The sequence below is a fragment of the Lepidochelys olivacea genome (genome assembly GCF_965140295.1).
Source record: "Lepidochelys olivacea isolate rLepOli2 genome assembly, chromosome: 6".
Lineage (NCBI taxonomy): Eukaryota > Metazoa > Chordata > Testudines > Cheloniidae > Lepidochelys > Lepidochelys olivacea.
The window spans coordinates 18,289,029-18,311,567 of NC_140416.1; the positions used below are offsets into that span (position 1 = coordinate 18,289,029).

Below are 22,539 nucleotides of genomic sequence, written 5' to 3' on the forward strand. Positions count from 1 at the left end.
CTGACACAACCAAAGAATCCGGGTGGGAGTCAGGCTTCCTACTCTTCAAAGGAACAGAGTGGGGTAGCAAGAGGCCAAAGCTCTCAAGGAGAGCAATATCCAAAAGGAGAAGACTGGCTTGGAAATTCTCCCTTCCCTTCATAACCGGTTTTTAAGAGCAGCACAATTAAAACAAGCACAGAACAAAGATACATGAGTCACCATCCCTCTCTTGTGGAAGGCAGGAAGGGCCTTTTTACCTGAACCAAGCCTGTTTTTATACAGGATTCCGCTGATATTCCGGCATCGCACAGGGAGTTCGCTGTCATACACTGATGGGTCCCAGTTATACTTCGTGCCATTTTTTTCTTGACCAGGTGTTAAAGGAGTGGGAGGAGACTGAGAACCTTTGGATTAAGAAAAGAAAGACGAAACATACTAAATGCCCACAAACATAGCTTTGGATTTTTAATATCTGTCATATCCAGACTGTAATGCAATTAACTCAGACAGCTCTGACGGTCCATAATGAGCAGAGAAACATACTAAATGACATATAATTTAATTTAGAGTCTGTTAACAGCATCTTTCAGACCAATGAGATTATTTAGAGTGCTTCTAGGAGCCCTGGTTAGGTATAATGTTATCAAAGAAAATAAAGGAGACAAAATCGTAGAATCACAGAAGTGTAGCACTGGAAGGACCCTCACCAGGTTATCTAGTCCAGTCTCCTGCACTCAAGACAGGACTACTTAATAACTAAACCATTCCTGGCAGGTGTTTGTCTAATCTGTTCTTTAAAAACCTTCTATGCCGGAGATTCCACAACCTCCCTAGGCAATTTGTTCCAGTGCTTAAGTACCCTGACAGCTAGAAAGTTTTTCCTAATGTCCAACTTAAACTTCCCTTGCTGCAATTTAAGCCCATTGCTTCTTGTTCTTCTTCTTCAGAGGTTAAGGAGAACAATTTTTCTCCCTCCTCCTTGTAACAACCTTTTATGTGTTTGAAAAAATTGGGTTTGTTTAATCTGGAAAAGAAGACCAATGAGGGACATAACAGTTTTCAATCTTCCCTCATGTTTTCTAGACCTTTAATTATTTTGTTGCTCTCCTCTGGACTTTCTCCAGTTTGTTCCTTTCTGAAATGTGGCACCCAGAACTGGACACAATACTCCAGCTGAGGCCTAATCAGCACAGAGTAGAGTGGAAGAATTTCTTCATGTGTCTTGCTTACGACACTCCTGCTGATACATCCTAGAATGACGTTTGCTGTTTTTGAACAGCGTTATACTGTTGACTCATATTTAGCTTGTGATCCACTGTGACCCCCAGATCCCTTTCACCAGTACTATTCCCTAGGCAATCATTTCCCATTTTGTATGTGTGCATTAGGAAATGTATCTTAATCGTGAGTTCAAATGGACAGTGAAATAGTCTCCTGGGAAAATGATGAAACTCCCATTACTTCATACAACACACAGTCAACCTGAGGAACTCCTTTCCAGAGGATGTTGTGAAGGCCAAGACACTAACAGGGTTCAAAGAAGAACTAGATAAGTTCATGGAGAATAGGTCCATCAACGGCTATTAGCCAGGATGGGCAGGGATGGAGTCCCTAGCCTCTGTTTGCCAGAAGCTGGGAATGGGCAACAGCGGATGGATCACTTGATGATTACCTGTTCTGTTCCATTCCCTCTGAAACACCTGGCATTGGCCACTGTTGGAAGACAGGATAATGGGCTAGATGGACCATTGGTCTGATCCAGTATGACTGTTCTTATTTGAGTCATTTAAAACTGCAATGGCTATGGGAGGATGGATGTATTAGGTATTTTCCATATCTTGTTTCTAGCAAATGTGACTTTCAATGTTAAAGAGCTTTTGCGCCACCTTGTGCACAGAAAGGAGACTGCAATGCAGCTGCCAGTGCACACACCTGAATTAAGAAATAATCTTTAGAAACAAAGAAACGGTGTTATCTTGACATTCAAATGTCAACAAAAGGTCTTGGTAGAATCATGACCATTTGCAAAGTTTAAAATATAAATGAGTCCAGAACTAGGAGACGGAACTTATCAATGTTGCCATCCTTTTCCAATATCAATAGTTACAATAAAAATTCATCTTCCTGGGTGGAATGCAGAGACAAGTGAACATGAGAATAATAAAGAAAAAAGGCAAGATTTTCCTGAGTGTGCTTGTGAAAGCAAACTCAAGGATTGCGCGAAAGAAATAGATTTCTTATAGAAAAAATGGGGAGAAAATAGTCTTCCTCTACTCCCAAGAAATACTTTGCTCTTGGATCTACCAACAGAATTTCAAGAGGTGACAGTCAATGCTTATAACATGATTTCAAAGAATTACACATGACAGTTTCTAGTTCCAAATATAGGAATAGGAGATATAGGGCTAGCCCAGCTGAGTGACGTTTAGAAAACAGAGCAGGATTGTGTTATACCTGGTGTGAGAGGTGCAGAGGGCCCCTTTAGCCCTGTGGTTTCTACAATGCTGCCATCTGTGTGAACCACTATCAGAGTGGCTTTTTCTGTATTCAAGCTGTCCCCAATTTGAAGGGCTGTTCTGCCAGACTACAAAAGAAATAAAGAGTTTTAATTAATATAATTAAAACCTTGGTTATTTTTATGCCTCTCAGATTCTTATCTCTGGACCCCCTACAACTCTAAACTGTATGGGAGTAGCTAGATGTGTGTGCGTGCTTTCAAGTCAACCAAATTCTGGCCTCAGAACAGTGAATCAAAGGCCACGTGCTTCAGGTCACCAGCGCTACATGGGGGGACATATTCAGAGTGAGCTAGCTGTGTAACTCTTAACTTTATTGCTGGTTATGTTGCTAAATTCCTGCATGTTGAAATGAAGAATCCTCCTTTGATCTTAACACAGACTAAACATCAGAGTTGTACGCATCCGCAGATATTACATATCCTGAGATTATCAACATAGGGCCCACAACATTCTAAAGGAAAAAAAATAAAATAAAAAAACCCTTAACTTACCAGCACATGTCCAGATATAGATGCAGCATTTGCCACAGATGTGGTAAAGACATTGTCTGCAGAGGCACCCACATTGGCTACTGTTACTGTTGTCACTTCTACAACATAAAACAGAAGTGAACTTAATATACTGCTGTATCCACAGAACCTCATTAAAGCTAAAAGGGGGGAAAAATACAACTGTATTCCTTTTTTCCCTATATTATTTCCAATTTTTTTTTCCAGGTCCTCCCACCCCCTTGAGAATAAGATCATCCACAGAGGACGTTCCCAACTTCACTTCTGGTGTTACCTCTGGAAATCTTTTCAAAGAATCTATACTAGAAATAAATGTCATTCTGATTATTGCTATCTATCGTCAAAACTGGCTTGGGCTTAATCATTTGAATGCTCTTGAGGCTGAGACAGTATTTAACAGCATATGATTAACTAGGAGGAAAAATGAAGCTGCTTCAGTGTGCATGAGAACTGTAAAAGGGGATTGACTTACAATCCTAAAGATAAAAGGAAGAGAAAACCTCAGAATTGCTGCCTGCCTCTGTCTATATATTAATTGTTACCACTTCAATAATATCATGACAGAGCCAGCTAGCACACCAGCTATAATGTATCCAATTTTTAAAATTATATTTTGCATAAAGTTTGACAGCATATTTAGTTATGGAAAGTTTGCCAGATTGTCTCTCTCCTGCTGCTATCTATAAAAATTTGCTTTTAAAGAAAATTTGGTATAAGCCAATAGACGCTCATGGTTTATATCAACTTCTGTTTATGCATAAATTACAAGGTATATGAAACTCAGCTTCTTGAGTAGGCATAAGGGTTCCCTCCTGTAACTAAGGGAATCCAAGATGGGTGTTGTATGCCAAATACGTGGGGCTTCACAAATTAAGATCCTACAAGTTCTCTGAGTCTGACACACTTGTAAAGTAGAGACATAAGGTGGGTGAGGTAATGTCTTTTATTGGACCAACTTCTGTCGGTGAGAAAGACAAGCTTTCAAGCCACACAGAGCTCTTCTTCAGGTCCTGTCTCTCTAATATCCTGGGACCAACATTGCTACAACTATACTACATACAAAATTTGTAAAGTAACAGCTGTTCAGAGCACATACAGAATACTTAGGTTGAATCCTGCTGCCATATTTTATGGTATACACACAAAAAAAAGGATTTCTGTGTTCTGGGAATGGAAAGGCATGAAAAAAACCCACCTAGACAGACGTGCAACAAGATGGACAGCTAGTTATGGGTAACCTTGGATGTATTCGATTTTTATCGGTAAACACAGATTTTATTTTTCACACACAAACTGATAAAAATATTTTCATTCTAACAACTGTAATTTACAAATAGGCAAAGTAAGAAATATGCTGTTTGACAACTTATTACAGTTTAATTATATTTACTTTGTACAGTTTGACATGTGATGTTCACAATTTTTGTGTTAATAGTTGTAAAGCTTTACTTTTTGAATCTCAATGTCTATTGTCATTAAACAGTTACTGTCTGATCCCTCCCTTAATTTCCCACAACTATGAAAATTTGAATAGATAAAAATAAAAAATAAAACATTGATATTAACCATTGAAATTATTAAAGAAAATTAGGCTTGACAGAATTCAATTTTGATTATGGGCTGAAGTCTCTGCTCCTGGCTGCATGACAGATCTTGTCTCCAATATTCTGCATTTATCTGGGGGGAGACAAAACTCCCCATGAGAGATCTCTGCACACACCGTGAGCAAAAGGTCAAAGTCAAGATCTGATGTGCAGAAAGAAGCCTCTTGCTCAAGGGGGAAAACAGCGTACGGTATACTTGTGAAGGCAGTACGTTGCCGTCGCATCTGAAATAGTGGTTTTTTACCCACAAAAGCTTATGCCCAAATAAATCCGTTAGTTTTTAAGGTGCCACTAGACTCCTCAGTGTTTTGTGAAGACAGGCAGTGTGGGCAAAACGTACGGTTGCCAATTCTCCAGGATTACCCTGGAGTCTGTGTCATGTGATGAAACCTCCCAAGTATTAATCCAACCAAACCTGGCAACCTTAGCAAAAGGGCGGAAGAGTCAGACACTATTTACTTCTAGTTCTGAATTTACTAGGTCTTGGCTGTGTGGCCTGGGATAAGTGACTTCGCCGCTCTGCCTCCCCAGCTGTAACACCAAGATAACCGTGTATCTCAGCTGGGGGCGGCGAGCCCAGGACTTGCGGCACTGACGAGAGGCACGGCGGGGGGGGGGGGCTGACCGCACGGGCACCGCGCACCCTGGGACACGCGGGACGGGAGAGAGCGGCGGACAGCAGCAAGCCAAACCCAGCAGCGCAGCTGAACCGAGGCGGCCCCTTCCCTCGGGCGGAGCCGTGTTCGCCCCGAGCTCGCTCTCTGCGGAGGAACCCAGCGCTGGGTTCCTGCCGGGAGCTGGCCCGGGGACGCGGGTGCAGGGCTGCCGACCTCGAGCAGCGCCCCATCTCCGCTCGGCTCTCGCTGAGCGCTCTCGCCGGGGGCCCAACGCGGACCCCGGGGCTCGGCTCTCCCGCGCGCATTCGCCCGTTAGAAAGGCCGGCCCGGCGCGCGCGGGGCGGTACCGGCGGCAGCGCGTGGCCGGGCGGCACGCGCGCTGCGCGCATGCGCCGCGCTCTGACCTGCGAAGGCGGCGGCGGCGGCATCGTCCGCGCTCGGCAGGGACTCGGCTCCCATCGCGATGTGTTCGGCATCCGCCGCCATCACGGTCACCGCCGTCACCTGCGCGGCTGCCTCCTCCTCCTCCTCGGGCTCCGCCTCCAAGCCCGCCGCCTCCGCCCGCTGGTGCTCGGATCCTTCCGCGGCCACTGCTGCGGCCACCGCCGCCGCAGCCACCGCCGCCGCCTCGGCCAAGCCTAGCTGCTTCGCCGCCGAGTCCGAGTCCTCCATCCGAGCCCGCCCGAGGCGGCGGTAGCCGGGGGCCGAGAGGAGCCGAGCGCGGCCCGAGCCCTCTCCGATCTCACACGAGCCCGATTCCCCGGGCGGGGCGCGGCGCTACCCTAGAATGCTCCGAGTTTCCCCGAGCGATCCCGAGTCCCTCCGAAAGTAGCCGAGCGCTGCCGAAAGCGAGTCGCCGAACTGTCCCGAGTCGGCTCCGAGCCTGCCCGAATAGCCCCGAGTCCCTCCGAGCTCGCCCGAGTGCCGCTCCAGGCGAATTAGTCGAGGATCCGAGCTCGACTGAATCCCCTTGCCCCTCCCGCGTGACCCGAATGCGGACCGATCCGGGGAGCCGAACCCCTCCGAGTCCTCGCCAGGCTCCCCGGAACGTCGCCCGAAGAGCCAGCCCAGGCGGGCGGGGGGGAGGGACCCGAACCTGCCCGAGGCGATCGGGGACTAGGGCCGATGAGAGTCGAGCCCGCCCGAGTCCTCCCAGCTCGTCCCCATGGCAGCGAGGAGCCGAGCCCAGCCCAGCCCCCTCCGATCTCACCCGAACGGCCGGGCGGGCCGGGGAGCCGAACGGCCGGCGCCCGAGTCAGCCCGAAGCAGAACGAACCCGGCCGAGCGCGCCGAAGGGCTCCGAGGCGGCCCGAAGGCGGCGGGGCTGAAGGGGAAGGGGCGGGCTCCTCTCCGCCCTCACCGCACGCCGGAATAAGCGGCGATGGCCGAAGGCGCCCGAAGCCTGAGCGGCGCACGGGGTGACGGGATGCTGGAGGACTGAGGGGTGGCGAAGGGGGAGGCGGACATGGCTGCTGTTAGGAGAGGTGAGCGGACGCGTTGCCATCGTTACCGCGAGCTCCGCGGCCGATGGGGCAGGGGGTGGGCTCAGAGCGGGGCCGGGTGACGGTTCCCAGCCAGACGGGGTGCGGGGGGTTGCCCCTGCCGGGATGATGGGCCCAGTCTCTCTGTTGCCGCGTTGCCATGGTTACTGCACGGCCCTGGTTAAGTCGCCGGGAGAAACCCGGCGTTAGTGCCGCGGCGAGCGTTCAGACGCGAAGGGAATGTGAAGCGATTCCGGAGTTAGCCCCGGGGTCGAGCTGGGCGGGCGGGCGCGATGCAGGGCACTGCGACCTCCCTTTGGGGCGGGACAGCCTGAGGGAGGCCTGCCCCCCCCCCTCGCCCAGCTCGCTCCCACGCTCACGGAACAGCCTCGCCGGCGCCAGGGCCGCCTCTCGCTCTCTTCTGCGCTTCGCCTCGGAGCAAGCCTTGCCTACGGCCCGCCATCGGGAAAGGGGGCGGCTCCGGGGCGATCAGTGCCTGAGGGGAGCCGATGGGCGCTGGGCGAGGGGACTCCGAGGAGAAGGGTGTCTGCGGGATCAGTGTCTAGGGGGTTCAGGGAGCTGGGTGTCTGGGCGAAGGATGCCGGGCAGGAAGGAGAGGGCTGTTGTATGTCTAGGGGGAGGTGGGTTTCTAGGGAGCTCAGGGGACTAAGGAGAGAGGCAGGGACGGCAGGTTTGTATAAGTTTTGGTGCTGCCCAGAACGGGTCCAAGCAGAGCCATCCCGTCCATAGGACAGACTGTGGCAACCGCCCTGGGCCCTGCACTTTGGGGGGCCCCCTGGTTTGGTGGGATATGGGGTCCAGGAAGAGCTGTCCCATCTGTAGGATGGACTGGGGCAGCCGCCCCAGGCCCTGTGCTTTGGGGGGCCCCACACTTCAGGGGGACGTGGGGTCCAGGGCGGCCTGGGGTGTTAGTGGGGGGCCTGGTAAAGGCAGCAGCAAACAACCCAGCCCCAGCTCTGCTCCACCAGCTCCTGCCATCGCTTGGGGGAGAGGGCGGAAGCCGGAAAGAGATGGGGTTTGGGGGAAGGGGTGGAGTGGGGGCAGGCTGGGGCCAGGTCACTCACTGCTGCCAGCACCAGGCCCCCCCACGAACCCCGTAGCCCACCCTGGACCCCACATGCCCCTGAAGCATGGGCCCCCCCAAAGCGTTGTAAGCCCAAACATTGGTGGAGCCGGGCCCACGTTCCTACATATTGGTGGAGCATGGGCACCACGGGCCCATGTAACTTGCCACCTATGGAGAGAGGTGGTGTGTGTCTAAGGGGACAGACAGTGGGTGGTGAGTATCTGGAAGAGGCAGGGGTTAGCTGGTGTCTGGAAGAGATGGAGGGACAGGGGTTACCCTGGTTCATTCTCACCTGTCCCCAGTGCACACCCCTGTTGTGAGCAAGCACCAGATGGCTGCAAGGGTACAACCAGAATTTTCTTGAGGGGGGCCCAGGAGGGGCTCATGTGTCTATGGGGTTCCCCTCCTTCACATTGCCCTGACCTCTTTCCCCCCCGCCTGAGAAACCAGGACCTCTTTCCCTTTCTCCAGGAGAGACCTGGAGTGGTGTGGACTCCCTTCCCCAAGCCAGGGAACTTTTGTTGTGCCCCTTGCCTGCCTGCTTCCAACTTTTACTTGCTGAACTCAGCTAGACTGGAGCCAGAGGCTCCATGCTCTGCACTGCTGCATCCCAATCCTCAGCGAAGGGGGATAGGTTGGCTTTGCCTCCCCCGACTCATGCTGCTCCCTAGAGCTACATGTGTAGAGCGACTGGAGGGCACGAGTGCTTCCAATGTCTGCCTTTCAGCTGTGTGCAGCCTCCCACCTCAGGGTAGGGACTGCCTGGTGTTCCCCCCTCTGACCTGTTCAAATCTGTGCAAGCTACATCCCTTCACCACTTGCACACAGAGGGCCTTGCCTCTTGCTAACAACCACAGCTGGGCAGGAAATAGTTTTCTTGTACCAGGAAATTTTTTGAGACACTGAAAAATGTTCTCACCCAAAATTGGACCAACATCTTGAAAATTGTCATGAACCATACTATTCCCCTCCCCCCATTTCAGTTCAGGTCAATCAAAACATTTTGATTTTGACCATTTTTACTTTTTTGCTTTTCTTACTTAAAAAGTCATTTAGAACCAGAAAACAGGATTTTTTGTTTCAAAAATGATTTGTTTAGGCAATTTGGATTTTTTTCAACATTTTTTGGAGTCAAGAAGTTAATCAAACCCAACCATTTTCCCACAGACAGTTTCTGTTTTTAGTAATCAGCATTTTCCAGTAAAAAATTTAGTTGAAAAATTCCCAATCAGCTTTACTAACGGTATCGCTGAATTCAGCCTGGGGATGTGCTTGGGAGGCTCAGCTGCTGCTCTAGTGAGGAATCTGCCCCACTAAGCATAACTGAATTGTTCGTATCCTGACTAACTTGTCATGTTTTCTTTGTATGAGTTCTTCTGGCAACATGCATAACACAGCATGGATATTCTGTTTAATTTGTTCTCCATGTGGGATACTCTTATAAATTGAGGTAAAGCAAGGGAGAGAAATGCTGCACCAGTGAACTAGCTGTGATGAATGCATTATTAACTATTGGTCAGTAAAATTTTGTCCCCTGCCATACATTTTGTATTTGGCAAAACTCTCCTTGACTTATTACAGCATTCCTGGCTACTTTTAGAGTGAGTTAATCAGTATTATGTTGTTTTTCATTATTTTAATTTAATATGAATAAAAGAAATGTAAACAGTAACACCCAGCCTCCCAACTGACCTTTGCTGAGTGGGGCAACCTTCATTTTATTATTAATAACAATATTTTATACTTATTTTAGCACCTTCCTGCTGAGTATTTCAAAGCACTTGACAAACACTAATGAATGAAACCTCTAAATACCTTTGTGACATAGGTAAATGTGGAAACAAGTACAAAGGACCAGATATTGCTGTGTATCAGTTTAAATCCAGAAGGACTCTTATGAAATAAGTAGAGTTTCCCTCGATTTAGACTGATGTAACTGAGAGCAGAATTTGACCCAGAGACAGTAAGTGGCTTGTCCAAAGTCACATAACAAGTTGATAAGTTAGCTAGAAATAGAACCCAGGACTCCTGGCTCCTCTTCTCATGGTGTACTTCTATACTAGCAAAGTAGGATCTGTATTTTAGCAGCTGCTAACAACGGTGCAGCTGGATGAGTGCTAAGCTGCTAGTAGAAAGGGCTCAGGCATTTTTACCATTGTGTGCTAAGATCCGGCTATTCTCTCACTGTTATAAATACTTCATTAAAAAAGCCTAACAATGTTCTTTTAATAAGATTGCAAAGTCAAGCACTCAGAAGTTGGGAAATGCCAGATTTAAGGATGGTCGTGCAACCTTAATTCAGCTCCCTTGTGCATATGCATTATGATACAGTATTTAATTACATGATCACATACTATTTTTTCTTATGGTAGTGGCACAGCTTCCCAGAGTGTGCTCAGTCATTCTGTGGGGATGGCGCACGTGCAGTCCAATCATACATAGGAGCTGCCATGGGCTGGAGCATGTGCAATACAAACAAAATCTGTGGATAATTTAGTAGCCAACGTCAGCTGACTATGTGTGAACTGAGATTTTTCAGTGACTCATAACTTGGTCCTACTTGGGTGTTTTTCACAGCAACAACAAAAGGCACATTCCAGACAGCAGGTGACCCCCGGTCAAATGTCCAGTTCCAATCCAAAGCAAGGAGGTGTGAAAGCTTCTTAAAATATGATAATAATCTTACAACTCGTTCATTAACATGGGCAACATGAAATTTTCCATGCTCTCATTCTCCAAAATGACTGAACCATTTTAGCTGAAAGTTTCAAAAAAAAAAAAATCAGTTTGAGGTAGATGCCTGGCATGGAAAATTTCAACCTGAATGGTTTAAGTTGGGCAAAGATATAAGTAAGTGAAAACAGGATCTTATAATGGGAAGCATTGGGCAAACCTAGTTATAGGGATTGCTACCTGCACCATCTGTAACACATTTTTGGCATCAGAAATGCTGAATCCTGAAACAGATTTATAGAAAACGGACCAAATTCTGCCTTCAAATATGCACACGCACAGTGTTCTTTAAGAAAATTTGGCAGGGGCTACATTTAAAAAACTCACTTGTTTGGAACAGACTTTATGGACCTGGTTCTGCATTTGTTCAGTGTATCAAACTCCCAGTAAAGTCAGTGGGATTCTGCTCATGGAGTATCTGCACGATCCAGCACTAAAAGCACAAATTTCAAAACTGTTTTCTTAAGACGCACATGCAGTTCAAGCATATGTACGTGCAAAAAGGCCCTCAGGACAATATGGCAGATAGATAACCATGCTCCTAAGAGCCCACTCCCATATATGAATGTAAGATTTGCACCATGTTTGTATCCTTTCTTGAAAATTGGAATTAGTGCACCAGATTCATCCCTGATATAAACCCATTGTCTTCACTGGAGTTACACCAAAGATAGAGTTGGCCCATATTCAAGCATCGTTATAGGCCGTTGAAAGCAAAGTGATCTTGCACTTGGCAGTCTAAACTAATTTAGAATAATTGAAAATTAGATTTCAACTCTCATAATTGAGTGGATATGTTATTACTAGATTACTAATTACTATATAATTACAATACCTATCTCACAAATGTGTGTTGTGAGGCATAAGCAATTAATGTTGGTGAAATGTACTTAGATTCTATAGATGCTAAGTAGGGTTATTAGATATTATATAATTTGTCCTTGGTACAAATGTAGGAATATGGTTAATGCCTACTTGTGGGCTAATGACAATGGCATACGGTTTTGTGGTTAGAGCAGGGAACTGAGAATCAGGGCTCTGGGTTCTAAATCCAGCTCTTTCACTGACTCACTGTGATCTTTGGGCAATTCCCTAAAGGCTTGTCTATACACAAAAATTGTACTGCTTTATCTAGCCCAGTATAATTAAAGTGGTACAACCCCTGTAACATGGAGTCAGTTATACAGATGTGTGACCAGAGTCCCAGGGGAGCCACACTGAGGTTACTCAATTGGGGTGAACTGCAAAAAATGGGGCAAACAATCCCCAAAGCTACTGAGTATTCCAATACTTAGATTTACCAAGCCAGCACAAAACCGCTTCTATAATACTTTACTGGTTACTCAGAAGCCAACAACACAGTTTCCTTAAAGTAACCCAGCCTTAGGCCTCCACCCAGACACCCAAGTCAAATATGATGAGGATTACTGAAAAGTTTATTCATCATATAAAAAAGTTCTACCAATCCCAAAGGATCAGACACATTATCTCCCAGGTTAATGAATATTTCATATCTTACCCAAATACATGCTTACAGCCAATTTGTATTAACTAAACTAAAATGTATTAAAAAAGAAAAGACAGAGACTATTGGTTAAAAGATCAATATACATACAGACATGAGTACAATTCTGAGATCAGATTCCTAGTAGAGATGGTGAGCTTTTGTAGTTGTAATTTTTCAGAATTAGTCCAAGGCTATAGTTCTATGTCCACATTCAGGGTGATTCAGATGGGACTCTGGAGATCTCAGTCTTAGGACTTAAGCTTTTCCTGCATGAAGCATCAAGCAGATCTGAGATAAAAAGGATCAGGAACCAAGACATTTTTATATAGTACCGGGCCTTCTTTTGACTGCTCGGAGTCCTTAGGGGAACAATAGGTAATCATGGAGACTTTGAAGTAGACCTGTTTCCTAAGCATCACTGGTAATTAGCTACATGGATTAACATAAGACAATTGCCTGTTTTCCACCATTCACAGGTAATTTGCTGTACATTTCAAAGAGAGATGAATAATAATACAGTGATATCACTATATTTACAGTTCATTTAAATGATATTTCCTTTTGATATCTGAATTAAAGAATTAACAGAATACAGCATAGACAGGGACTGCTCGATTACATTGTTAACCTCTAACAATATATATGTAAACACACAAAAACACAAACATTATCTACCAATATGTCCCTAAGGTTGAATGTGGGTCAATTATCCTGCAAGCTGCTTAACCCTTTCTGATCATGCGTCATATGGTGTATCTTAGGCTTGTTTTCAGATGGAATTCCAGAATAAGAGCTATCGCTATTCCAGAATAAGGGTATCCACACATGGAGTTATTGCACTTAAAATTAACACTCTACCTTAAAATGAAACAAGTTTCAAGTGTAGACAAGCCCTTTTTCCTGTTGGGAAGGGGAGTAAGCTATCCACACTAGAGGTTATTCTGGTATAACTATTTTGGTAAGAAATCACACCCTTAACTGACATAGTTATATCAATACAAAATTTGCATGTAGCCCAGTCCTTAGGCCCCAATCCTGCAAAGACTTCCACATCAGCTTAACTTTACATGTTGTAAGTAGTCAATGTGTAAAATTAAGCAGCAGAGGCGTAAATCTTTGCAGGATGAGTGCCTTAATCACAAAGTGCCTTAGTTTTGCCTTCTGAAAAATAGGACTAATACAAGAAATTCTCAATTCTGTATGTACCTATGGAGTGCTAAAAGGGATAACAATGGCCAGGTGAGCTTTCATTAGGTCAATACTGCCACACTTCAAGAAAACTTAAATTTGTGTTTTACAGGGAAGTTAGATTAGACACTTCCAGAAAAATTATTGCTTGGCTCATACATTTCTTTTTTTTTAATTGCAGTGTGTTAAGGATTTATCTGGACTTTCAATGATTGGTTGTAAGGGGAGCGTGGTTAGAAGGAAGTATCATTTGAGATGGGGAAAGGGGCAACATTGTGGTGGCTGGGGCCATGGTTTTGACTTAATCAACCTTTGGTTGTAATTTAACAACAAATGACATATTCTGATTCCCCTGTATGCTTCTCTGGTTCTTGTACAGTTCAGAAACAGGGAAATGTCATCAGGTGATTCATAATGAGTGCTCTGAAGGTACGGATACACAATAATATTTAGTATCTATATAGTGCTTCAAAGAGTTTTCAAAGAGATGTACACACCAGAGAAGGTGTGTTCTCTCCATGAAGTTTTCACAGAATGACTTTAGGGTTAATGGATCCTAAAACAAGTTATTTTCTAAATTTGAAGTAGCTGATGTGGAAAAATTTCAGTCATATGTGCATTTTGCAACATTGTTGGTAACGAAAATGTAGGCTGATTTTCTCCTAATTATTCCTTATTTTTCCCTCCGATGGCAGGAAGAACTTCATCAGTTGTATCCTTTTGGACATCCCATCCCTTGCACTTCGGGATGACCTGCAAGATCAGTGTCTAATAAGTTTGCACAATGTTTATATTAGCATAGTTTTCACTGGTATCCTTTTTTGTGTGGCATCAACCATCAACACCATCCGTTTGAGCTACTATTGGTAGGTGATAGCTTCTAAAGGTATGTCTTCACAGCAGAGTTATCCCAGGCTCCTACTTGGGTATTGCTGCTATCCCAGCACCCATACACACATGAAGCCCTCTTACATGAAAATACTTATGCTTTCAGCCTGGGCTAGCTGGCTGGTCTGGTGCTATAGGTTGACAGTCAAGTTCTGCTTTCACTCGTACTGGTAACCCACCCACTTTGCAATCAGAGCGCAGGCTAAACCAGTCAAATGCCAATAGTCCGACTCCTTCGATGCTTTCCCAAAATTCCTTCTCCCCCATGTGTTGAAAAGCACAGACACATTCTGCTACAGTTCACTGGGAAAGAATCATAGAGTGGGTCAGCTTACAGCAATGCTAAGAACCATGGGATATGCCCCTAGAAGTCCTAGCAAAACATGAATCAGCGTGGACCCTGTAACTCAGGTATGGTTTTGCAATGTGGCTGCCCACATCCTGGGTAGGTTAAGCTAGGGGCTGTTCACCTGAATGAAGACATATCCTAAGTCAGTGATGTGTAGATGAGTAATTGAAAGAGAATTGAAACAAAAAACAGTCACCATAGATCCATGGTCTTTCGAGGTATATGAGGGAGATTAGAGGAGAAGGAAGGAGTGACTGGTTGGTCTGTACTAACAATCTAAAAAATTGTAGACTGAGCCACATGAAATCCATGCAGCACACACCCCTGAGACTTGACATTCCATAGCTGACAAGGGGTGCTAAAAGAGCATTGTAGCACACTCTTTGTCTCTCTTTCCTGGTGCTCCGCCCTCCCTTCCTCCTCTCCCCGCCCCCAGTGATAACCTCCTAAGAAAAGAGACAGACACCTTATTCTTCAAAGACTTCTGCTACTGGAATTTCTCCAGCATTTTTGCTCCACCTTCCTTCAACCAGAGAAACAGGAAAACCAAGTTCTGCCTTATTAAAATTAACATGCTTGGGAACTGGACTAGTCCCATGACTTGCAGGTATTCTCATCCAAACTGGGTGGGCACTAAACTATTCCGTATGTAAACTTAATATCATCTTAAACCTGGGGGACAGTAGAACGAAATGGCCACTAGAAATCCATGCCAAATTCTCTCTTGGTTGAAATGGGTGCAGCTCCATGATTTTGGCTCCTATATTTTACTGAAGGCGCTGTCAGCATTTGAAATGTATATCACGTTGGCTCCTGTGGTTCCCCCCCTTTAAACAATGCATAATAAACAAATGAAACAGACTACCAAGGAAATACAAATTAAATAAATGGCTGCTGGCTAGAAGACTCTTTCCCCAACATACACACTCTTATAATATTGATCTAACTGGAAATTTGGTGAGAAAGGCTGATCCAGAAGTTAGGGCATTAGCCAAGGACTTAAGAGACCTGGATTCAAGATCCTGCTCTACCACAGACTTCCTGCGCAACCTTGTGCAACTCACTATTTGCCTAGTGCATCAGTTCCTCAGCTGTAAAATTAGGAATAATAGGGTTCGCCGGAGTGTTGTGAGGATAATACCGTAAAGATTGTAAGGTGCTCAGATACTATGCTAATGAGGGCCCTGTTAACAACTAAGTATTAAAACTGACAAGAAACCAAAAAGCTATTGTCCTACATTCATAGTATTTGGAATCTTAAAATTTGATTTTAGGTATTTCCAAGATATCAATCACCTTGGTATCTTAAGTGCCAATATAAACCTGTACATGCATAGATTGCTATGGAAAATAAGGGATACTAACATTTTGAGGTTAATATGCTGTAACTGATCATTTATAAAATAGATCTTGACTGCATTACTGTTACAGATCCTTAATAACATTTGTCAGCTGTCATCTGTTCCTTTACAGATACTGTTCTATTTAAATGGATTTTATTACATCTTTTATTTCTTGGCAACTCTTCTAATGATTATTTATAAAAGTCAGTTACTTTATACATATTCTAAACACAAAACTCAGATGTGTGCGTGTTATATTGTGATGACTTGATGTACTTAATGGTTTTGGTTTGTTTACGCTTTGTTATTCAACAGGTCAAGTTTTCAGTTATCCAGATAATTACTTGGGTCTTGATCTTGCACTGCTGTTCATTATGGCCACTCTAGAAGCAATCCGATTATACTTGGGTATGTTGATCTTAAATATCATTGTGCACTTTAAGATGGAATGTTTGCCTCATAGTCTTTACACATTAATCATGTTATGAATGTGGATGTCAAAACTTGCTGATTTAGCAGCGTAACTAATTATTTTACAGACTGTTAAACATGTATGTTGTTGAACATTAATTGATTGATTGATCTGTATTGCCAGAAGGGCAAATGATTGTAGTTATATATTGGTTAAATATAATTTTTAAGTACCACTAAAAAGGGACAGATTCACAGATAACAAGAACTGCTGGAAATGTAACACTGGAGTATTGCTGTGCTATTTATAAGTATGTATGTTGTGGGAGAGAATAAAGCTCAAAACACAGAGGCCCTGATTCTGCTGAAGGGCTCATTTACACTGCTCCAGCAGCATAAAAGTGGTCAAGTGGCTGGAAATAGCCCCCGGGGATTACCCAGTACAGAAGACTTCCTTGAGCAATCTGAGCTGCCACAATTGTTCCACACCCCTCCTTCTTGCAGCCCTCATTTCTTCCAGCACTACACTTGGAGGGCAGGGTATGGGGCAGGAGGGATGCTCACTTTGACTCTGGCCCCTTTGCATTGAGTTAAAGGGCTAGAGTGGCATAACGGGCCATATAAGCCTCGGTTCCAACTCCCACCATAGGCATTACTGAGTCAGTCAGAAGGGGTTTGTTTGTTTGTTGGGGGTAGGGATTAATTTTTTTATATGCCAGGCGTTCTTGAGACATTTATACCAGCATACACCATGGGCTTCTGCTGAATTCAGCTAGGTTACATCAGGGATGAATTTAGCCTATTGTCTTCAGTTTATAGTTAAAATGTGTCTAAAAGTAAATTCTCTGCATATGTGCTCAGAGCCTGTTTGATGAAAACATTTTATAAATTGAAAAATAAGTTCCAAGTCTGAGGCAATTAAAAAATGAATCACAAAACTATTGACCCTAAAACTGGCTTGGACATAAGGTACAAAATTTTAACGAAGACACTTAACAATTAGAACAGATGACAAGAGATGTGGTAGATTTTCCATTACTTGAAATATTAAAATTATATTTGGATCTCTTTATAAAAGATATAATCTAGTCCAGTGGTTCTCAAACTTTTTTTTTCGCGGACCACTTGAAAATTGCTGAGGGTCTTGACGGACCACTTAATGATCTTTCCAAGTGTTGTTTGTACCGTTAGCTAACTATTGTAAAGCGCTTTGCATAAAAGCTCTCTCTATAAAAAAAACTTAATAATAATACACTTTTTTGTTCTACAAATAAAAGCACACAACTCATATTTTAATATCAGTAGTCTTACCTTTCTAATGCGATGGATGGGCCCTCTCTCCCCTGCCGCAGCAGCTCCCAAGCTGGGGCTCGGAAGGGGGGGTGTCTCTCCTCCACCATAGCAGCCACATGGCTGAGGCTGGGAAGGAGGGCCATCACTCCCCAGCAGCCGCAGCCTTGGAGCTGGGGAAAGTTGCCTCTTTCTCTGGCCACCGCAGTCCTGCACGTCCCAAATTCCCCCCACCCCCTCTTCTCACCCCACTGCCCTCTCCCACCTACTCTCTATTCACCCCAAGGCCTCCACCTCACCTTACACGTGCGTCTTCTCCAGGGTCCAGGCACCTAATTAGTGGAGCCACACAGTGGGTGGCCCTTCATTCTCTCATGTGCAGCCGCCCAAACACGCATCTTAGAGGGAACTATCCGCGGACCACCTGAAAGGAGCTCGTGGCTGCGGACCACAGTTTGAGAACCTCTGTTCTAGTCAACAAGTTGTCAGGCTCAGTGCAGGAATTATGTGAAATTTGATGGCCTTTCAAGCAACAAGCCAGACTAGATGATCGTAATGATCACATCTAACTTTAAAATCTATTAATCTGGGGAAAATAATGTAGGAGTTGTGCTTAGGGCTTGTGCACATGTGCTGCATGGATTTTCCACACCCCTCAGCAATGTAGTTATACTGATAGAAGTCTATAGTGTAGACCAAGTCTTAGAGTACCAGTAGATTGTCTTTTATCCAAACTACCATCCTGGTCAGTGTTGAAATGACTGTGCTTATCTGTCTTGGGATTTGTTCTTAAACTTACAGACAGGGGCCTTGATTCAGGAAAGCACTTAAGCATGTGCTTGACTTTAAGCATGTACCTAAGTCCTATAGACTTCAAAGAGTCTTAAGCATGTACTTACAGTTAAGCATGTGTTTAAGTGCCCTTACTGATCAGGGCTGCTCTCCTGAGTTGGGGCCCAAGACATTGTCCCTTTAAACAGTCAAAGATTCATGTAACCCTTTTGTTTCCTCAAGGTACAAAGGGTAACCTGACAGAAGAAGAGATTCCACTAGGCATCAGTCTAATGATTACTGTTGGCAGCATAATGTTGTCTGTCTACTTCCTGCTGTGGGAGACTTACGTGCTGAAAGCAGATGTCATTATTAATGCTATTCTTCTTTTTACATACGGGCTTGAGGGACTACTACAGATCATAGCCATTGCTGCATTTGTCAGCTAAATCTCTGCTGCTCAAAGTTGTAAGGTACATCTGCTTCCAACATTTCTTCAGTAAAGGGACAACATGCATCTTTAAACAGTAAAGGTATTTGGTTTCACTTTCTCCAGTGTAAAATACTGAGGGGAACCTCATCCTTATATTACAAGGTTTAATATAGCCCTATTCCGGCACAGACCCCCATGAATAACCAGGTAGAATATCCTGTACAGTAGTTCTGTTCCAATAAGTAGTTTGACTAAGTAGTTCATTTAGTGGCAATGTCCCTGCTTCAGGAAAACACTTAAGTACATGCGCCGCTTTAAGTCTGAGTAATTCCACTACAGTCAATGGGAGTGCTTCTGGGCTCAAAGTTACACACATATTCAAGTGTATTCCTGCATTAGGTCCATGTGCTGACCTGCTGTGCCTAAAGAGGTACATGTGTATTTAATCAAAATTCTGCATCAGATATTTGTATCCAAATCAGAACAAATATAAACCAAGATGTTACTCTAGTTGTATGTTGGTACAATACCATTGATTTTAATGAAATCACACTGGCATAAAACTGGAGTAATGCAAAGGTCAACCAGACCCTATCTACATTAAAAGAAAATACTGTGGGCTCAGTTCTGCACTACCAAGATAACAGGGTAGTATTTGAGGGCAGAATTTTGTCCTGTTGTCCTTATTCTGATCTCACTTGTGCCTTTTACACCTTCGTAACTCCACTGACTTCAGTGGAGTTACTCTGGTTGATACCAGTGTGTGAGAGAGCCGAATCAGGTCTCCTCTATGCAAAAGGGAGCTGAGTTATAGCTGTTGTGGGAACTACAGGTCCGACCACTCCTCATTTCCACTGAGGCCACATCTCTGCTTTGCAATGTAAAAGATGGGGCTTTAAAATGGGCATGAATGTTACATCCCCTTTGTACTACCTGAGCAGTGTAGAATGGCCTTTTTATAAATAAGAATTAGGCCTTGATTTTTCCTTTTGAAAGATCAGCTTTAATGTTGTGTAAGGTTTTTATAGTCTCTACATGATATACCTATTTTTATAACTTTCCTTTCCTGTTCTGTTAAATCACTATTTTAAAATCTGTTTGACTAAATGCAAGCTAAGATTTGCAGATGACCATGGGTTTTTGTAACAGTGTAATCATTGGGTTTTTTTGTACATAATTATAGTCTTCATATTCATATGTTTTATTTTTGTATCATTTTAAAAAAAAATAAAGAATTCATTACACCCTAATTCTGTTTGCAAGTGCAAAATATTTTGGACCAGATTCTGGGGTATGGCTAAGCGCACAGAGCACAAGTTGGGGCGGTTAGGCAGAGTGTGTGGAAAGAACTCCTTTGATTTTGCTGCTTCTGTGTGCAGGCCAGTTTATCCTGAGGTCTGCTTTAATTTACACCAGGCTGCAATGACTTCAGGGGGCTGAAAATGCAGCCAGGGACTGGTGTTGCCTGGTAGTGGCTCAGCCACACACCCTTTTCCCTGCTCTGATGGCAGCAGGGGGGCAGTGATGTAAAAGCCCATGTGGCAGCACTGTGCCACCAAAGGATCAATCTTAAATTAGGGAAATTGTCCATGAGCTAGTTAACATCTGCTTCAGAGCCACATTATACCTACAGTGTAACTAACGTCAAAATCGGCATTTCTGCAGGCAGATCTCCTGGGGATGAAATCCTGGCCCTGTTAAAGCCAATGGCAAAATTTCCCATTGATTTCAGTAGGGTCAGAATTTCACCCCAAAGTCAATGCGAGAATTATGGAAGTGCGTCCTAAGAGGCAGCAGATAAAATGAGTGACTGAATGCTTTCATGCTTAATCTGCATAAGTCAAATGGCAGTCCTTTTGTTCTTCTAAATTTGCCTGGCATAATGGAATCTGCCCTGACATACATTTTCTGTTAATAAAGCAAAATTCACAACATATAACACTGCTTCACTCACCCTATGCATGATGAAAGCATATCACGAAAGCATACCATGCATATTTATACCTTGATTTATTGTATGTGTGCAAATAAATGAAAGTTCAAATCCTGGTATTTAGTTATACCCATCTCAGTCAAAGGTAGAAATGCAGGGGCCCTTAACAGAATCCAAAGGAAAAACGATGTAAACAAAACCACAGTTACTTGATTGTCTATATTAGAGCAGACAGGGATAGCACACCTTATAGTTAACTCTGAGTTCCTATATTCGCGTCCCTCTTTTACATGGCGCTGGTGATCTGAAAGGGTAGCTGTAAATAGAGCACATTAGACTAGTCCAGCTAGAGGTAACAAATGTCTAACTTCATTAATAATTTAAATACACTTTTTCTCTTATTTCCAAGTGTTGTCTTGAGTCCCACAATTAATGCCTGAAGTCATGTGCGCTCTGGTGCAGATAAAGTACCCATCCAATGTCTCCTGGTGTTCCATGCTCTTTGCAACCTTTTTCACCATAGATGTAGATAGGGTCTACATCTGGAGCACAATGTTCTGTGATACATTGTCACCTGTATGCATTATTCTCTGTACAGACTGTCAGTCATTTTGAAATTCTCTCTGAAAGAAACTAGTGTAACACTTAAGAAAACTAATAACCCAAGAAGTCATCTAAGGCCTTGTTGACCTGCCCTCACAAGGGTGAAGTTAAACTGGAGCAATCCCCTTGTCGATACTCATATTTTGGTTAGAGTGGGTATATTTTTGGCTTAGCTTCAACTTGTTCCTAATGTACTTAAGGCGAATTGAAGCCATTCTTAAATCAAAATAAGTAACTACATGGGAGTTTAAACTGATTTAAATTCACACCGTTAGTTAAGCCAGTGTGACTATCCTTGTAGGTAAGCCCTAAACTCTCAAGCAGCATCAAATAATCAGAGCAGGGTCTAATGTTCCAGAGAAGAATCTGAGCCCTACTGCTCTATTAATAATATTAGCTTGACACACCCAACTCTCTGGGTCAGAGGCTGATCTTACTGATTATATTGGCAGTAGGTGGAGAGAGAAGAAATGAGATTGTAGAAGTGGGAGGCTAGTGACCACAGAGTTAAAAGTCCGACAGCCTCTTTTCTGCTGTCATGCTAGTGCAGCCTCAATCCACTGCCCATGTTCGTGATTAGGCAGTCATCACAGCTCATCTTTTACCTGATCTCATTCACTCATTTGTGGATGAGAAAATCGTGGATGCCTAGAGCAAGGGGGGGGACATTCTCTCCATAAATTGTGTGTTATTGCTTGAGCATGTTTAAACAGAAGTGCTGGAGTGCTGAGAGCCAGGCTTCTCCTCAATTGCATATGGGCAGGGCAAAGTTTTGGTACCAGGGGACCGTGAAATTACCAGGGTTTCTGGAAGCGGTGCAGGCCAAGGGACATGCTGGCCGCCCTTCCCACAGCCCCCATTGGCCTGGAGTGGCGAACCGCGGCCAGTGGGAGCCGCGATCGGCCAAACCTGTGGACACTGCAGGTAAACAAACCAGTCCGGCCCGCCAGGGGCTTTCCCTGAACAAGCGGCGGACCGGCTTTGAGAACCACTGAACTAGCGGATTTATACCATCCATGGAATGTTAAGTAGTTATGCTTTTATGCCCTCTTGTATGCCACCCCTATGCTTTGAACAATCTCCTGGTTAGCATGTGCCAAGCACTCTCCCTCTCACACTTCAGAAAATTCATGGGTTCCATGAAGCCAGCAAGCCATAATGCTCACACTCATCTCTCTGTTTGCCATTGCTACTCTGCCCGTTCCTATAGTTAAACTCAATCCTGCAACGAGCTCTGTCCAAGCAGATCACTGCCTGTGTGTGGAGCTTCTTTCAGGATCAGGGCCATAGA

The 22,539-nt window shown here is 44.4% G+C and overlaps 2 protein-coding genes across 4 annotated transcripts in view; one reads left to right on the forward strand and one right to left on the reverse strand.

Moving 5' to 3' along the window:
* Nucleotides 1-6,321, reverse strand: part of DEAF1 (DEAF1 transcription factor) — a 43,851-nt gene extending 37,530 nt beyond the window's left edge. Inside the window, exons 1-4 of one of the 3 annotated variants that reach the window (XR_014712030.1) lie at nt 5,636-6,321; nt 2,993-3,090; nt 2,437-2,566; nt 240-386 (exon numbers count right to left, since the gene is read on the reverse strand). Coding sequence is in view for 2 of the 3 variants with exons in the window: in XM_084630865.1 (XP_084486991.1) it covers nt 240-386; nt 2,437-2,566; nt 2,993-3,090; nt 5,636-5,903 (643 nt within the window). In the remaining variant the exon portion in view is untranslated. The remainder of the gene's footprint in view (nt 1-239; nt 387-2,436; nt 2,567-2,992; nt 3,091-5,635) is intronic. The other 2 variants (XM_084630865.1, XM_084630866.1) reach the window with 2 other exon arrangements.
* Nucleotides 6,322-6,590: 269 nt separating this feature from the next.
* TMEM80 (transmembrane protein 80) lies at nt 6,591-19,886 on the forward strand. The gene is made up of 5 exons (XM_084630867.1): nt 6,591-6,715; nt 13,923-13,939; nt 15,917-16,010; nt 16,123-16,215; nt 18,523-19,886. Exons 1-5 carry the CDS (start codon nt 6,697-6,699, stop codon nt 18,726-18,728), a joined length of 429 nt encoding a protein of 142 aa, XP_084486993.1. The 5' UTR covers nt 6,591-6,696; the 3' UTR covers nt 18,729-19,886.
* Nucleotides 19,887-22,539: the final 2,653 nt, after the last annotated feature.

Bases quoted from the DNA above. Each gene is read 5' to 3' on its own strand.
- TMEM80 (XM_084630867.1), top strand. The intron at 16,011-16,122 runs GTCAGTTACTTT...GTTATTCAACAG, and splicing joins TCTAATGATTATTTATAAAA to GTCAAGTTTTCAGTTATCCA. The intron at 16,216-18,522 runs GTATGTTGATCT...TGTTTCCTCAAG, and splicing joins AGCAATCCGATTATACTTGG to GTACAAAGGGTAACCTGACA.